The 16,566-nt window shown below is 37.3% G+C and overlaps 1 protein-coding gene across 1 annotated transcript in view; it reads left to right on the forward strand.

The window, feature by feature from the left end:
• Nucleotides 1–3,368, forward strand: part of LOC111627876 (protein SMG5-like) — a 56,354-nt gene extending 52,986 nt beyond the window's left edge. The window contains exons 19-25 of the mRNA XM_023371544.1: nucleotides 911–1,072; nucleotides 1,168–1,236; nucleotides 1,308–1,464; nucleotides 1,545–1,635; nucleotides 1,706–1,786; nucleotides 2,254–2,396; nucleotides 2,570–3,368. Of these exons, the coding sequence (XP_023227312.1) occupies nucleotides 911–1,072; nucleotides 1,168–1,236; nucleotides 1,308–1,464; nucleotides 1,545–1,635; nucleotides 1,706–1,786; nucleotides 2,254–2,396; nucleotides 2,570–2,637 (771 nt within the window). The 3' untranslated portion in view covers nucleotides 2,638–3,368. The remainder of the gene's footprint in view (nucleotides 1–910; nucleotides 1,073–1,167; nucleotides 1,237–1,307; nucleotides 1,465–1,544; nucleotides 1,636–1,705; nucleotides 1,787–2,253; nucleotides 2,397–2,569) is intronic.
• Nucleotides 3,369–16,566: the final 13,198 nt, after the last annotated feature.

The following is a 16,566-nucleotide window of genomic DNA, read 5'->3' on the forward strand; positions in this document are numbered from 1 at the left end:
ACAATATCTGTACTTAGAGTAAGCATAGTCTACTTTATTTGGATCTTTACTGATTAATATTATATAAAATTTGGATCATTTTCAGTTAATATTTTTAAAAAAAACCACTTTAAACTAGAACAAAAATTTACCTAACGGTTATAATTTGAAGGTAACATAAAATCAATTTGAATGGATTTTTATTACTTCCTTGGACTTTAGTAAGGTTTTGTTTATATGTAATGAGAATGATGTATCAAGTCCACGTTATTTTTTTTTTTTTGTGCTTGTCTTTAAACATTTTTGATGATTTAAAAAATACATATTAGTTTATTTATTTATTATTTTTTTCTTATTTGTTGGGATATTGTATCATCATCATCATCTTCAATCACTTAAACAGGATTAAAGTGATTGAAGATGATAACATGTATCAGTTGTTACTTTTGTTATAAAACTTTTCTGGATTTATCTGCAAATTGAGTAATTTTTTATTTATACAACTAGATTTGAAATTACAACTTTCATAATTTAACTATTTTCTGTAGGAAGGTTGTATTTGAATTATGCAAAAGATACATTCTTAACAAAGTTGTATTTATGTAAAAATTCATAAATGTGTGTTGTTTCCATTTTTTTTAGATGTGATAAATAAAATGATATATAATTTTTAAAAAGCATAGTTTAGATAGATTTTATCCCTGTGTGTTTATATTTTCATATGTTTCACAAAGTATTTGATTTTGCCAGAAAAGATGAGTATTTAATATTAAAAAATGCTCCATATATGTGGTGTTTCAACTTTGTTCTTATGTAATGTGTAAATTGACAGTGACTTCTATTTAAAGTTGCTATTAGTTTTAACAAGGTATTATTAAAAGTTTATTATACAAAAAAGCATCCTTTATAATTTTAAAATAATGTTTTTCAGACTTTTCTTCGCCTTCAGTGTCTTCTGAATTTTGGTTCTGTATTGTGCAAGTGTTGCAACAAAGTAATTACTTTTAATTCTGAGAATAAGTTGTATGCCATTATCCCATCAACTAATGGAACAATAAATTTGAATGAAACGGAAACCTCAAATAAGAAAGAAGTGAGTTAAAATTTTTATATGATCAAATTAACAATTTCAAATTTTTATTCAAAAATTTAACAAATTTCAAATTTTTATCACATTTGCTACATTAGGTCGATAACAAAGAACTAGAAAATCAAAGAAAACAAATGATGAGAAGCATGGCTCATCTGTGGCTCAAAGTAAGATCATGATAATCATATTAAATGCTAAATTTTCAAGATATTTCTAACTGTGTTATAAATTTACACAGGCCGAAGTCAACGATTTGGAAGTATTAGTCGAAGGCAGTTCGACTCCTCAGTTGTCTCCCTATTTAGTTCCCGACACTGGGTCTCTCTGTAGTCAACTTACTCTATTAAAGCAGTTGGTAGCAACTAAAAGATTCATTCTGGTCATCCCTACAGTAGGTAAGCTAAATATAGAATTGTTGAATCTCTACGTCTATTTAGAAATTACATAATTTATTAATTACCATTTTGTTCTGCAGTTATAGAAAATCTAGATCAAATAAAACGAGAGAGTCCAAGCGCCAGAGAGGCAATACGCTGGCTGGAATCGGAACTACGTAGAGGTAGCAGGTAAGCATAATAGATTTAATAGATTTTGATTATGAATTAAGATAAAAGATTTATTTATTTATTTATTTAGATACATGAGGGCGCAGAAACAACAGGAAAGATTAAGTCTGACTCTAGTGAAATATCCAAAGAAGAAGGATAAAGAAGCATGGTAAGCTTGTACCATTTTTATTTATATTTTGCTGCTTGAGGGTGTGTCTGTGAGGTAGCGCCATCTGTTGGTAGAGTTTGGAAACAAATTTATACATTATCTAGAGTATTTCAATTTTAATGCCCATAAACGAATCTTTTCTGCTTCGTATATTATTTTTTTATAGGAAAATTTGAAAGATGCTTAAACATTGGCAAATATTACTTTAATTACTAAATTTTTTTTAAACTGGTTATTATTTAGACTTTGGTTTCAGAAAAATGGGAATCTCCAAACTTAATTTCTGTATTAAACAATGCTCGCAGCCCTTTTTTTCTTTCCATGACTTTCAGTTGATTTATAAATGACTGGCTTATTTTTCCATCCTGCCTCTTTCCTACCAAAAAAATATTTCTAGATATTATTGTTAATCAATAATTTGTGTAGCAGTAATGACTAATGAGTATTCAATTTTTTTATTCTTGCAGGGATTTTTTTAAGATCTTGGAATGTTGCCATTATTTAAATCAACAAGGATCGAACAGCAATTCCGACGTTCCATTAGTTACTCTGATTACTGGTGGTAGTAATATGTTGCCTCCAAATGCCTCCACTCTTGCACTGTCAGTAGGTAAGTAATTAAATATTTGAGCTAACTTTGTACTGAGCCAATAGCCGTTCATTGTTTTAATCCCAATAATCTGCAAGAACATACAACCATCCACATTATCCTCAAGATTTCTTGCAAAATGTTTTGTTTGTTACATATAAATCTAATTCCAAATTCTCCCATTAATTCTTTAGGTGTGAACATGGAGAACACGGAGGAATTTGTCTCCAAGTGGCGTAACTCTTCCAAGAGCCAGGGTTGATCACAAGGATTACACAGTCGAGGAAGCATTTGGCAGAAAAAGTGGCAAAGGAGATTCTCACCTTAGAACACACTGCTACCTTCCACAGAAGGACGGACAAGAAGAAATTTGTCCAAGCAGTCAAATTAGGCCAAACGGATTCCCACACTTGATATAACCGGGACTATATTGGGTCGAAAGCATGAGGATTCTCTCGTAAGAGTGTTGTTACACAAATTTAAATTTACAAGAAAAAATAAAAAAAAGTGTTATCGCAAAGACAATTTTGTTGCTCCACCCAAAGGTAAAAAAACTTCAGCCAGAATAAGAAAAATAACCGTCAGACCGAACGGCCGTTTCGAGAAGACGCGATACAAAAGTCGTCAATAGTGTAATGGTGCTAATAGTTCGAAAAAAGTACTCCAAGCCTGTTTTATTTTTAATCACCCCAGAGTACCCTGAGAAAATTTTAACCACGCTCTCCAGAAACGGTTGGGGGACGATCGTCCCATTCGGCCAGACGACCCGCGACCGGTAACCGTGGCGAAACCGCCGACAGATTAGCACGACCCCAGAAGCACGGGAGGAACGGAACCCTCTCTCCAGTTAGTCTGTTTCCACACGTCCGCCACGGTCCAACGTCCAGTTTCAGAAGAAAACAAACAAATTTCAGTAGATGGTTTATTATATTATTGGAATGAAAAATTTGTTGGCTGAATAAAAAGCAACCTTTTCCCCTTTGACAAGAAAAATTGCAGAAAGTTGTTTTTGTGTTTTCTACACAGACAGAGGAACAAACACACAAACAAACACAAACATACATACATTAGATAGAGGATCCTCTCTAATGTATGTGTCTCTACTTCCTTTCCTTGTGCCAAACTTTTTCCGTTCAGCACCGAGGAGTGGAGGTAGAGACCACAATTTGCAAATTGTAGTCTGCCCATCACACACGACAGGAGCATCAGAGGGCGACGACGGGCAGAAAACCGTCCGCATCCTCCCCCGTAAATCCGGTTATCCGGGTGGAACTTATTTTATAATAATCGTCGGGCGAGCGAGATCGGAGGAAATCACGAACAGCCAATTGCGAGGAAGGATTTGCGTCCGCTGATGCACTACTACCTCGATCGGAGGTAATGGGTCGGGACACCAGCGAGACGCAGGTAAGGGTAGATCACAAATCACTACATTTAATATCGTAATGGATGGTAAATCCCCGAAGGGAGAAACCTTGTAACTTCGTCATTACTTCTGATTAAGTCCAATTGATGAGGAGCGGGGAATATCTCCCCGTTCCCGATCATTTTCCTACTAACAAAGGATTAGATTTGGTAATAAATTCATACCCCGCGGAAATTAATTCGGTTTTTAAAATATGCCCGCCGCACCGCTCCGGATCATCCCGCTAATCCTCCGTTTCCCACTAACTCAGAAGTATCTACAGGGTTTTTTCCCCCCATAAATTTATACCCCGCAGAAATTAATTCAGTTTTTAAAATAATACCTTCTCGTCGGGAACTTCGGGATCGTCCCGCTAATCCCCCCGTTTGGTACTAATTTTGGAGGTATCCGGAGGTCTTTCCCCCGAACTAGCGCCGATAGGATTTTAAGTTGGTGAGGGGGTGGAGATGTTGCATTTTCTTTACACGCAGTATTTTTTTTATTTTATTTTATTTCTTAGAAGGGAGGTAGAAAAAACGTTATTAAAATGCGACGAGGATGCCATTTTGAAGTAGCTGGCGAGGGGAGGGAAAAAAGGAGAGGAGGAAAATTCTTGTAAAGGGAAAAAGTAGCCTCCGGGCTTGGAGTTTTTTGATTAGCTAAGACGTCTCTCAGTTTACAGAGCTGGCAGAATGTAATTTCTTTTTTTTTCCCCTTCTTTTTTTTCTTACCCTCCTTCCCTCTGCCTACCAACTCGCACGGCTTAGCACTAATAGGCAAGACGGTGGGGAGAGAGTCGAGTCTTATTGATTTGCCTGCACCAACAGACTATCCAGATGAAGGCTCTCGCTGCCGTGATTAATTTTCCCCAGAGCGGTATTGCTAAACACTACTTAAGTGTGCTTCGTTGGATAGTAATAAACTACCTTGGAGCGAGTAAGGCGCTTTGTTGTCCTTCGCCTACGTGTCTCTCTCCTGTAATGAAGGGATACTTAACGTAATCCAAACGGTCACTTCCTACTGATAACTCGACGCTCGATGGCGACAAAATTCCACCCGACCACTTGGGCACGACGACGCGCGCGCAATTTCCTATTGTTCTACACTTGCTTACCTACTTAAAATGCGCTCCATCTTTTATTATACCGCCGCGGTCCTATTGTCTCCTAACGTTTTCTCTCTATCCCCCATCCTTCTACCATCTCAACGTCTTACTAATGTCTGGAGGATTTTATCCGGCGTTTTGCGCGGGCATTTTCTACCGATTTTTCCTACGTATCTGCGCAAAGGTGATGGAGATTTTACTTCGCCTACAGGAGTTAGTACCGTGTTAGTGGGGAAGTTTTTTAACCTTTTTGCTCCCCGCCTTAGCTTACAATGTCTTAATCCCCGTAATCGTGGAGGAAGTTTCGTTCTGGAAAATTTTTACCATTCTGCCTAGACATAGCTATCTATAGGATTTCTCCCATATGGCAGAGGAAAATGCCATTTTTGCCACTATCTCTTTGTCTGAAGAATTCTATCCCCTAGAAATTAGGGAAATTTTCGATTATCGAGAATTTTTCCTACATCGGAGGAAAATTCTACCGTTTCTGATTTCCGTGCCTTGGAGATTTTTCGCATGCCTCTACACGCCGGGAATTTTCTTTTACCATTTTCTCCCGTCCACTCCGATCTAGAGGATTTTTCCCTTATATCAGAGGAAAACATTTAACATTTTTATCCAGTCGGAAGACTTCATCTTGCAGAGAGACATTCCCCCTTTTGGGTGATAGTACATTGAAGAAAATGATCTGGAGGATTTCCCCCCGTTCGTTGGCAATAACATTTATCCCTCGTGCTGAATTTCCACATTTAATTGCTCCGTTAAGGTGATAACTGTGTAGGAGCATTTCCACCCCACTAACTGTTCCTTCTACTAAAAAAGCATTACATATTTTCTATCCTACAAGTGTCTTATACCTCCCTCTCTTTCTTTTTCTCTCTATCTCGGTATAGTAACTATTAAAGGAAAGTCACATTTTTTTTTTTTTTTTTATCTTCTACTACCCTCTTTCCCCCCTCTTTCCGTCTCTGATTGTACAAGGTGGAAGCAGCCATGCAAAAACGGAGGGAGGAAGAGGAAAAAAAAATTCCTCCGGCATTAAAGATACTGTTTAGTCAACCGTGCATTACTCTTACGGAGAAGAATTTGTTCCCGAAAATAATTCGGCTCTTTCGTCCCCCGTTTCCAGCTCCCCCCGCACACACAGAAACTGCTCTGTACTTAGCGATCGCGTATAAGGCGCAGTTTAGTGGTAACGACATAGCTGGACATTGGATAGAAAACATACACTTCCGTCGTTGATTATCGGAGCAGAGGAGGAGGGGAAGGGGAGCAGAATCAAAAATTTTGTTGGACTGACTAACGAATTAGACATTTTATTTCTTATTTCCACAAGAAGAACTCGAAAACTTGATTGTCATCGATTTTCCTCCCCCTTTTCTTCGTTTTTTTAATTTGATTTCCCGTATTTTCTTTGATTTACTAACTTTAAAGCTGCTCTTCTCTGTTTCTAGACCCGTGCCAGCTACCGATTGCCACTAATTATTAAAAAAAGAAAAGAAAAAAGAACCCCCGAGGTATTAGGGCATCGCCGGCTCTTCTTTCTCTCCCTCCTCGTCTTCCTTCCTCCGAAACTTAACCTTCCCGTTCGATATTAAACGCCCCAGCCCCGTGTAAACGAGTTTTTCCCCGTTTCCCCACCCCCCGCTGGAAACCGAGTCACGTGAGACGACGGTGCATCAAATAAGTGACACTGTTATTTTCCTCCTTGTCGTCACCTTATGCTTTACTCATTACCATCTTCGCCCCCATTCGCTCATTTCCAAAACAGAACGAGAACCCTGCTTTGCTTCTTTTTTTACCTCTCTGCTCCTTTTTTCCCCTTCTTTACTCCCGTTTCGAGACTTGGAAACGGGGGTGGTGGTGGTAGCAGTAGTAGTAGTAGTAGTAGTAGGAGGAGGAGGAGGTCGTTAAGATTTTAAAATGAAAATGTAACGACTAAATAATTTAGATTTCGTGTAGCAGTGTTAAACGCGTCGTTTGTAAGGAAAAGAGGGTTGTTTTGTGAGCGCGTGTGTTAGTATGTCTGTATGTTGAAGAGATATATCAGAGCGCGAGTATGTGCGAAAGAAGCAAACTTGAATCTAATCGGATAGTCTGCAGTTTTGCCTTTAAATGTAAACAGATGACAGACTGGAAATGGAGAGCATTTGTACCTGTCAGACATGTTTCTACACATATTGAAAACCTTGGGTAGTTTTTGACAGTGAGAGAGAATTCCATACGTCAATCTAAATCTATGTCTAATCGAAACGGAGCTTGTAAATCTGATTTTGAAGTCACGAGAAGATGTTGCTGCTGCTGCTGCTTCTACTGCTGTGCTCCTCTTCTCTGCTGCCGCTGCTGCTGTTACTATTACATCACACACAGACACACACACACACACACACTACCAAAGATTCCAAAACCCCTAAAAGTATATATATATATAAAGGAAGATATTCGTTATTGAATCAGTTTTGATTTTTCGCTTTCTCCTCTATTGATTCTTTCTTCTGTTAGTTAACATTTATTTTTTGCCATTTCTTGTTACGTTTCGTTATGTAATTTCAGCGCTTTTGCGTGCTGCTAGGGTAATAAGCGTGTGTGTTTGTGTGTTGCCGTGCGTGAAGCTGCGAAACTCATTCAATTGGTGATTGTCCGCGCGTTGCACGGAAGTGTTGTGTAGTTTCCCTTCTTTTTTTAATATCTCATCTGGTGCTGATGTATTAATAAAGTTGGCCAGACCGAAATGGAGTGTGGTATCTTTGTGTTACTGTAGTAATAAAAATGGGGAGACAAACCGAGCGGTGGATCTTGCAATTATGATTGTTTTTCGCTAGTCACGGAAGGGTTATCGCCTCGTATGATGCTGCTACAGTAACAAATGCGCCATCGCTTAGAGAAATGGGCTAGTAGTAGTGATACGAAGCTGCTGTAGTAAGAGGAATCAGCAATGTTATTAAAGCTGCGTTGTTGCTGAGATGGTGTGGCAGCAACGCGTGCGGAGGTGACGACGTCAGAGTGTAGTACTTCTAGCGTAATAAATTTGCAAAGATCGAGAGGGCGGTATTTATGTAAAGTTGACATTTTGCTCCGGTGCTTAGTAGTAAAATGTAGAGGCGGTGCTGCTGCAGTAATAAAAATATCGAGAGAAAATGCCAGCCCCGAGTATTAAGGCCGGGAATTTATGGCGGTGTTGCCAGCGGTGCAGAGCTCCTTTGTCGTAACAAGATCGCAAATGGATTGTGTGTCGAGATATGAACGGAGACTAATTTAGTTGCACACTTCCTCGCAGCTGCCACAATAGTCAATGTTAGCTAATTTAAATGTATGCGACAAACAGACGGCTCCGACGGAAGTGTCGCAGGAAGAGGTAAACACGACGCTGGAACATTGTCTCTTCCTCATTTGCATGTTTGTCGGGAGGTTCCCTTTCAATGCAATAGACAATCGATTAAAATATTTGCACTTTAAATCAAGGCGACTAATGGAGCGAATTAATTAATATTTTATCCTCCTCTTTTCGACTCCATTCTTCTCTTTCCTGCTTTTCTACTCTTTCCATGACATCATCTTCGTCTTTCTCTCTCTCCTCCTCCTCCTTTCTTTTGCCATTGCTCATTTTTCTCCCCTCTCCTACTCCCTCTCTCTACATATATTTCCATCCTCTTTCTATCCCCTCTGTGGTCACTCGAACGTTTCCCCCTCTAACCACTGTAACACGTGACCGACATAAAGCATCACCCCGATCTATCATCTGATTAAAACATGGAAACAACCCATAAAACCTATCGTTTGCGTGACCTTTAATGGATATAAATCCAAATTTTCCAACTACTGTATTCCAATAGCTAAACCAGTTACTGCTAGTTTACCTTTAGAAAATAGGCCAGCAAATCATACAGAAATTTTTTTAATAGTGCACGTACGTTTGTCTGTTCGCTCGTTTATATAATTTCTTATTAGGCAATAAAATTTTCTATGCTGCGGATGAATAACTCGTTTCCTTCCTTTCTTATGCTGTTGCTGTTTTTCGGTTCATAGTTCGAGCTCCACTTTGTTTCTCCCGTCGTTTCCTTTGTGTAAGACTCACTACCACAGACTTGTTCGAGTGAAGATCAAGAGAAATCGAGGATGATCTTGCTCCTCGCATCGCTGTTTACATACAAATCTACCTGGAAGTTAATGATTCCCAATCATCATGGTAATCATCATCATCATCATCAGCGGCATTAACGTCGTTTTAAAATAATTCCAACCACCTCACCAACCACCTCATTTACCACTGCGTTAGAAATTATTGTTAACCATGGCGAAAATAACTCAATTAAGCACAACCCGTAGATCGTTTAATAATTGACAATCAATGTTTAAAAGCAATTTAAAACTCATTAAAAATCGGGAGCGAGTCGAACAAACACTTATCTTCCATCCCCTCTCTTGCAAAGGCGTCTTTCTTAAGCAAACGAGTGTATATACAAGAAAAAGACACGAACGGGAAGGGGGGAACGAGAGAGGTAAATGTTGCTGCCGCTACTACCAAAAGCTATTGTTACTAATTATGTAACGAGAGTAAATTAATGATAATAGTCATTAGTTTTAATATCAATGTAGCTTGGGCTTTTTAAAAAATTTTTCTTACGCTCTTGTAAACTAATTAATTCTCCCTGCAGACCGTGTTAATTATCTGTATGGCAAATTTTTGAACACCGCATCACCCGACCGTTTAATTTTTGTTGTTGTTGTTGCGTGTTGTGAGGGATTTTTTCCCCTCCTCCTGCTCCTCCCTGTTTTTTACTTGTAGAAATGCAATTACTTTTTAACTGATAAACTACTAATATTAAATTAACCGTGCGTTTTAATCCGGGTTATTATAATTCCTCACTTTCTTCGCTTACCCGTTCGCTCCCCCCCCGTTTTTTTCCCTGTTTTTTCCCTCGCCTTTCCGCATTAACGAGAAAAATCTATTCAACGTCAGGCATTGCAGTTTTCTCTAACGTTAATCAATCATCCGAGTCCATGGCTCGTTACTAACTTGTATTTTTAATTTCGCAACCTGGAATTTACTTACCCCCTCTTCCTCCTCCTCTTCTTCGTCCCACCTTTTTTTTCTTTAATTTTTATCTTTCTAGGGAAACAACCCGCTCCTTACGCGTTTTTTTATTTTATTTTTTTTGGGGCTATCTAGCTCCTTCTCTCCTCCCCTCATTACTTTTTGAACAGGATCGATATTAGCTCGTGTGGAATTCCATCCTCTTCTCTACTTTAAAATGTCGTAAGAATATCCCTGAAAATTGGGGAAATTTCCGGGAAAAGCTGAAAAATTGTGAAAAAAAAATCTGCTTCATTATAAAGTTTTGAAGATCGTCTCTAAAAATTGGGAAACGGGTAAAGACCGGAAAGTTAGGGGGTTTGGGGAAAAATTAGGGATTTTACTCCGAATGTGTAAGAAATACCCGGAAAAAATTTATAGTTGGGGGAATTTACGTCGGGGAAAAAATTCTTAAAATTAGAAAATGTCCCTGAAAAATCCCTAAAGCCAGAAAATTATTATTATTAGGAAAGACTAAAAAATGGTACAGGACGTAATTTTCCCCCACTTTCAGGGGAATTCCACACGGGGTGGAGATAATTCAGCGATAAAAATCGAAGCCATAGAATATCCCTCCCACCCCCACCATTAACTCCCCGTTACAAGACGAGGAGAATGTAGCGTTAAAAAAGCGGCAGGACGAAGGAGGGGAAAAAATCCCGGATGGAGGAGGACGATGCGAAAATTGGAATCTTATTCCCGTCACGTGACCGGGATATCGCGTAACCTCTTCTTTACTCAGAACTTAATGGGGAATGAGCAGTCAGTTGTCTACACTCCCCAACAACTCAATTACTGAAGTGGAAGGTGAAAATAGATAGGCAGAGCCATGTTCTATCTTCTATTTCTCCTTTTTTTCCCCTTCTTCCCCTATTCCTATTTTTTCTTTCTCCATCGAGCTCTTTCTGATTAAAACGCCATTAACTACCCATTCTGACAAAGCTTTCTCCTCTGACGAATTTTTTCCTCTGTTTCTTTACAGCATCCTCCCCCCCCCCACTTTCTTATTATTACACTACTTTTTCTCCCCCTGTTCTTCTCCCTCCCCTTTGTTTTTTCCCTGATGCCCGTTTCTCCGGGATAATTTGTAAAACTGTTTTCTTTCGTACGGACAGAAGGGAAGAGAGCGAAAATTATGAATATAAATAAACGTCGATGCTTGATAATTTATCCTGATAAATGATCACGTGAGAGAGTAAACAGGGGGATTGAACAGGGGAAATTTCCACGCTTAACCTCGCTGATTGATTAGCTAGTAATAAAGATGAATTGCGTCACACACGAGAGGGAGGGGAGAAAAAATCCCCGAAAATGAAGTTACGGTAGGGAAAATGCTATCCAGTTACTACTTGTTACTGTGTTAGTAGTAGGATTGGTGTGTTTGTAGTAAATGACAGGAAGCGTAACTACTAGTTGCTTAAGTGGCATTCTCGTCGGTGGCTAATACAATTGTAGCTGTGTCGATTTATAGTAATTAGTACCGTAACAGTAACTAATGGAAATGCTAACAGCTTCCAGTAAACTAGTAGTAATTGTTGGCAAACTAATGATAAGCTAATAATTGTTACCTTCGATTTAATAGCATTCTTATCAGTTACTAGTTCGGTAGTATCACCAGTTAACAGCTGCTACTGCTACAGTTTTAAAAGTAATTAGTGTTACTTAGTTGCATCTTGATAGCTATAATTTTATTACTGTTTTTTTATAGCAAGTATTAATTGTTACGCTAGAAGCAGGATTAATGCTATAATTTTACGATTCTTTGTACTGTTGTAGTAACAATTTACAGGTGTTGCAGTAGTATTACGTTGTAATTAAACTATAGTAGAATAATTTACAGATATATTGTTACTGTTGTAGTATTTAAATGACAAAGGTGTTTCGTAACTGATACAATGCTACAGTAGTAGTGATTTAGTAGCGAATCTGATAGTAGCATCCTACCGGTTAGTAATGACTTATCCTAATAATTATCTGTAGTAGTAATTGCTAAGAGGTGTAACAGGACGGTAAATGGTTACAGTCAACACTAAACTCTAGTAGTACGCGCTGCTAATCCTGTTCGAGTGCAGATTAATGCTACACGACATTAATCCGAAAGGATTTAGTACTAAGGCAGTACAATGGTTGCTGTTACCAGCGATGGAACATTAGTTACGTTATTACTACTGTAGCATTGCGGTATTAGTAACAGTAGTAGGCATTACTTATTAGTACTTTATCTAATACTACAATAGTAATAAGTGTAGATTAGTAGCATTGGTCGTAACGAAAGAAGCGAGGGAGGATAATTAGCGCATTACCTTATCTGAGAGGTAATTATACAGCAGCTCATTACGCGGATTCGTTACTCGTTTTTTTCCTCCCCTCTCTCTTCTTTTCTTTCGTGTTACTACATCAACAAACGCGCTTTAATTACAGCCATTAACACGCCGGCCTCGTCATAACCATCCATAACCGGCGTCTCTATTAAACGGCTGGACGATCCTCCCTCTTTTCTTTCTTCCTCGCTTCCTCCCCTTGCTATTTTGTTATCATGGTAGCATCGCCGGCGACCGCCATTCGCTGTTTTGTTTGTCTAATAACATTTATACAGTGGGGGTGAAGTTAGATAGTCATCAGACACAACAGAGACCTTTGTGACGCGTTTCCGCATTTTGTTACTAAAGTAGCACCGATGCTCGTCTGTAGTTAGATCGTTAGCGTAGATAACTCTTGTCTGATTTTAACGATAGGAGAAGTAACAGGAGGTAACAATACTCTTCTTTCGTGTTACGGACGTGAAGATGAGATTGATAATGCAGTCGCATTTAATGTTCGAGCATGTTACGATTTTCGAGACCGATTGCGCTTTGTTACTGTACTTTTGTTAATAAGGTAACGTTGCACCGTAACGAGCAAGGGGGCAAAAAACCCGAGTCTTGTTGCTACAGTAACATTAACAAGGATGAAATCTTACACGTTTATTACTCTAATAGTATAACAACCTGATACCTTGCCAGGACAAAACGTTTGTTAGTGTAGTAGTACTCTACACAATTAACTCCATATCCGATAGTTAAACAGCACACAGTATACTACTGTACTACAATAGAAACCTCTAAACAGCACTTATAGTATACTACTATAATAACAAAACATTTTGTTGCTGTAGTAGTGCTATAAATGGCGTGTAATTATCGGTTTTGGGGTTAATTAAGCTATTGCGGCAACAGATGGGAAGTATTTTCTATTATTATTAAAGAGCGGGAGGGAGGCCATTTTGTTGCCGAAGTAGCCGAATTAAATTAATAAAGAAGGAAAAGGAGAAAATGACAAGTTGCATCAACAGGTGTCATGCCGTGTTAGAGCGACCTCTTTAGATGCTGCTTTATTACTACAGCAACATTTCAAGCGGGAATAATTAATTTCGAACGCTGATTTACCGTTGAATTATCGCTAAATCTTAGTCGAATAATGAAGTATTCGAGTAATGCACTTTATTGCTGTAGCAGCATCCATTTGGATATTATCAAGAGGGCGTATACACAATTAAAATAGCCTCTTCCGTCCTTTCTCGGACCAGAAATGGCACCAATTCAATTATCCACAGATAGCTCGGCGACCGATCGATGCAGAAAAATCCCTCCGAGTAAACTACTGTTGCATTAATCCCCGAATCGAAACAATCCATTTAAAATTACCCATACTACCCACGAAACAAAACAATTTGTTTGTTTAATTTATTTTTACGTTAAAAGAAATTAAACACCACAGTTTCGATTCGGATCGACAGATGGCGACACCGACTCGTTTGAAGGATTTTTGAGAAATCGGGCATTTCGATTTAAAAAAAAAAATAAAAATTTCCGAATTAAATTAACACGAGAACAATGGCATTTTTATATTTATTATATTTTAAAATGAATTAAGCGAAATCCAAATTTTTTCCCTCTAATATTTGCGACGGGAATACAATTTTAAATGCAATTTTTGAAGAATGACGTCAGAAATTTTTAAAATTTCAAATTTGAAACAGAGTTTGATTATTGCGTCATACTTCAAAGGAAAAATTAACGGAGAGGGAAAAAACGTAATCAGCAGCACTAATTAGCATACAATACAATTAAATAACGATCCGGAAAGAGATTACAAACGCATACAAACACACACGTGTAGAGTAAAAAGGAAGAAAACGGGAAGAGGAGGGGAAAAAATTTCCTAACAAAATCTGACAATAATCTTCAAATCATTAACGTCATTTGCCTTCACCTTAATTATTTAATTTTTAGAAGGCGGTAAACGTTAAGTCCTGCAGCATCTGTCGTCGCAATTTTGACCTCCAACTTAACGTCGGCCATGTCACAAGGGAAGAAACAGCAGCCTGGAGACAAATACAATTAAGATAATGTAGTGTATCCCACAGTGACGTTGGGTAACGGACTCCAATTAAAGCAAGACACGCACTAATTAACACTTGATTGGTCTGAGAACATGGAAGGGATCGATCCGTAAGCCACCGTGCACGCGCCAATGCCGAACACACACACTCACACACACACAGAGAGAGTTACAGTAAAAGCCAAGCTCCGAGTAGGATACATGTTTTATGAAGATGTCCACAACGACAACATCAATCAGTCGATTCTTTCCACCGCCTACAATGATCGCTATTTTGACAAATTACACGGGGATTGCATTGTTGTTAAGGTAGTATCGGTAGGAGGACGTTATTAATTGATGCGTGACTCGCATTTATCTTAAATCCTTTCCAGTTACAAAAGAATGGCTTCCTCTTTCCATACCCAATTCCTATCGACTTCCAAGAATAAATTTAATTTTGTATCGATATCTCCGCCCAAAAATCTTGTAGAATATTTCGATTAATGCTTCCCTCCCCCTCCTCCTCCCCCGTTTTTTTATTTTGGGTCATTAGGCTCCGCTCAAATTCACAATAATCACGACCCGTTTTAAATAGTAATTTATGTCATTTCGACTGCATAAACGAGCTGTTTAATTCTTGGAAGTGTGTCTACCGACGAGTCAATTTTTGGCAGATTTCGTGACTCGATAATTTACCCACTTCAATCTCCACCCAAAATTTCTAATTCGTGACTTGTAAACTGTAAAAATTTAAAAGAAGTAAAAATAAAAAAGGAACGAGTTTAGAAATTCCAATGATACAATTCTTGTATAAATTCGTTTTAAAATATATCCACCCGACCAAAGAAGCGGTGATACTTATTAAAGTTGTAATTGCGTTTTTATAAAAGTGCAAACTTTATAGAATTTAATTTGTTGTTCGTAAAAATGTATAAAATATTAATAAATTATTTTTTAATATATTAACTGGCCGGTAATTTTTTCTGCATTTTTTTTTATTTACAGAAATTAAGAGGGAAAAATTACAGAAAGAGAATTGCAATTAAAAATGCAGAAAAAGGGAAATTCTTTAATTTCATAAACATATTAAGAGGGAAATACTTTAAAGAATTTCCTTCTTAATATGTTTATAAAGAATTTACGTACACTAATTATTATTATTTTATTTTTGTAATTTTATAAAAATACAAACGTTATTTTTTAATTAAAATTGTAAAAACATTTTCGTTAAGTACGCAGGCACTTGTATAAAAGTGCAAAAAATTACAAAAATAAAACGTAATTGAAATTCATCCAAAACAAACGAACACACACAAAAGAAGGAAAAAGTAATTGATCACATTTTTAATTACAATTAAATGTCTATTCCGTTCTATTTATATGTCCATTTCTTTATTAAAAAAAACACACAAATAAAAAAAAGAGAAGAAGAAATTGATTATTTTTTAAATGGCAATTAAATGTCTATTTCGCAGTTAATCGCGTTAAAAACGCAATTAACTGGAGTAAAGTCCATTTTCTATTTTTGTATCCTACGTCAAAAGACAGTTTACAAAGCGAAGATCGATTAAGTTGGAAATTTTTAAAGGGGATGCGTGTGAATAAAAATTACTTGTTTTAATAATAATATAAGAATAAATTATATATATTTCTTACTTAAAAATTAATTATATTTTATACGTATGTACAGTAAGTGTGCTCGTGTATATAAATATATATAAAGAAGCAAATAAAAATACAGATCTTCTATCAAAATAATAAGTAAAAGTATCAAATGTATATTTGATAGCAACATCGGATGTGGTATCTTCCTCGAACCCGGACTAAAGTTTCGTTTTCGCTACAAATCTCTTCTTCATCTATTCCATTACTGTTTCCAAGGTTACCATCTATTTCTTTTTGAATCTTTCTCTAGCCTCTAGGATCTTTACTGATCTTTTTACCAATAACAATTCCTCTTATGCTTCCCTTCGTAACAATATTCTACACAAAACTTCTGTTTATGATTATTATTCCTGGGCATACGTAATTTTGCTTCCTTTATTTATTTATTTGAAAAAAAAAGTTGAGGGTAAGAAACGTTAAATTTTTATCATCGTTAAGCAATTCTACCAATGCCTCATGCTATGTACAATTCGATAAAAATAAAAAAATATAAAAAAATTTTCCGCACAGACGAGCGTATGAAATTCTTATCCGGACCATTACACTAGCGATTTTCTTCTCTAAATCGAAAAATTACGTT

The sequence above is a fragment of the Centruroides sculpturatus genome, unplaced genomic scaffold (genome assembly GCF_000671375.1).
Source record: "Centruroides sculpturatus isolate CEXI.00-Female unplaced genomic scaffold, Cexi_2.0 scaffold335, whole genome shotgun sequence".
Taxonomy (NCBI): Eukaryota; Metazoa; Arthropoda; class Arachnida; order Scorpiones; family Buthidae; genus Centruroides; species Centruroides sculpturatus.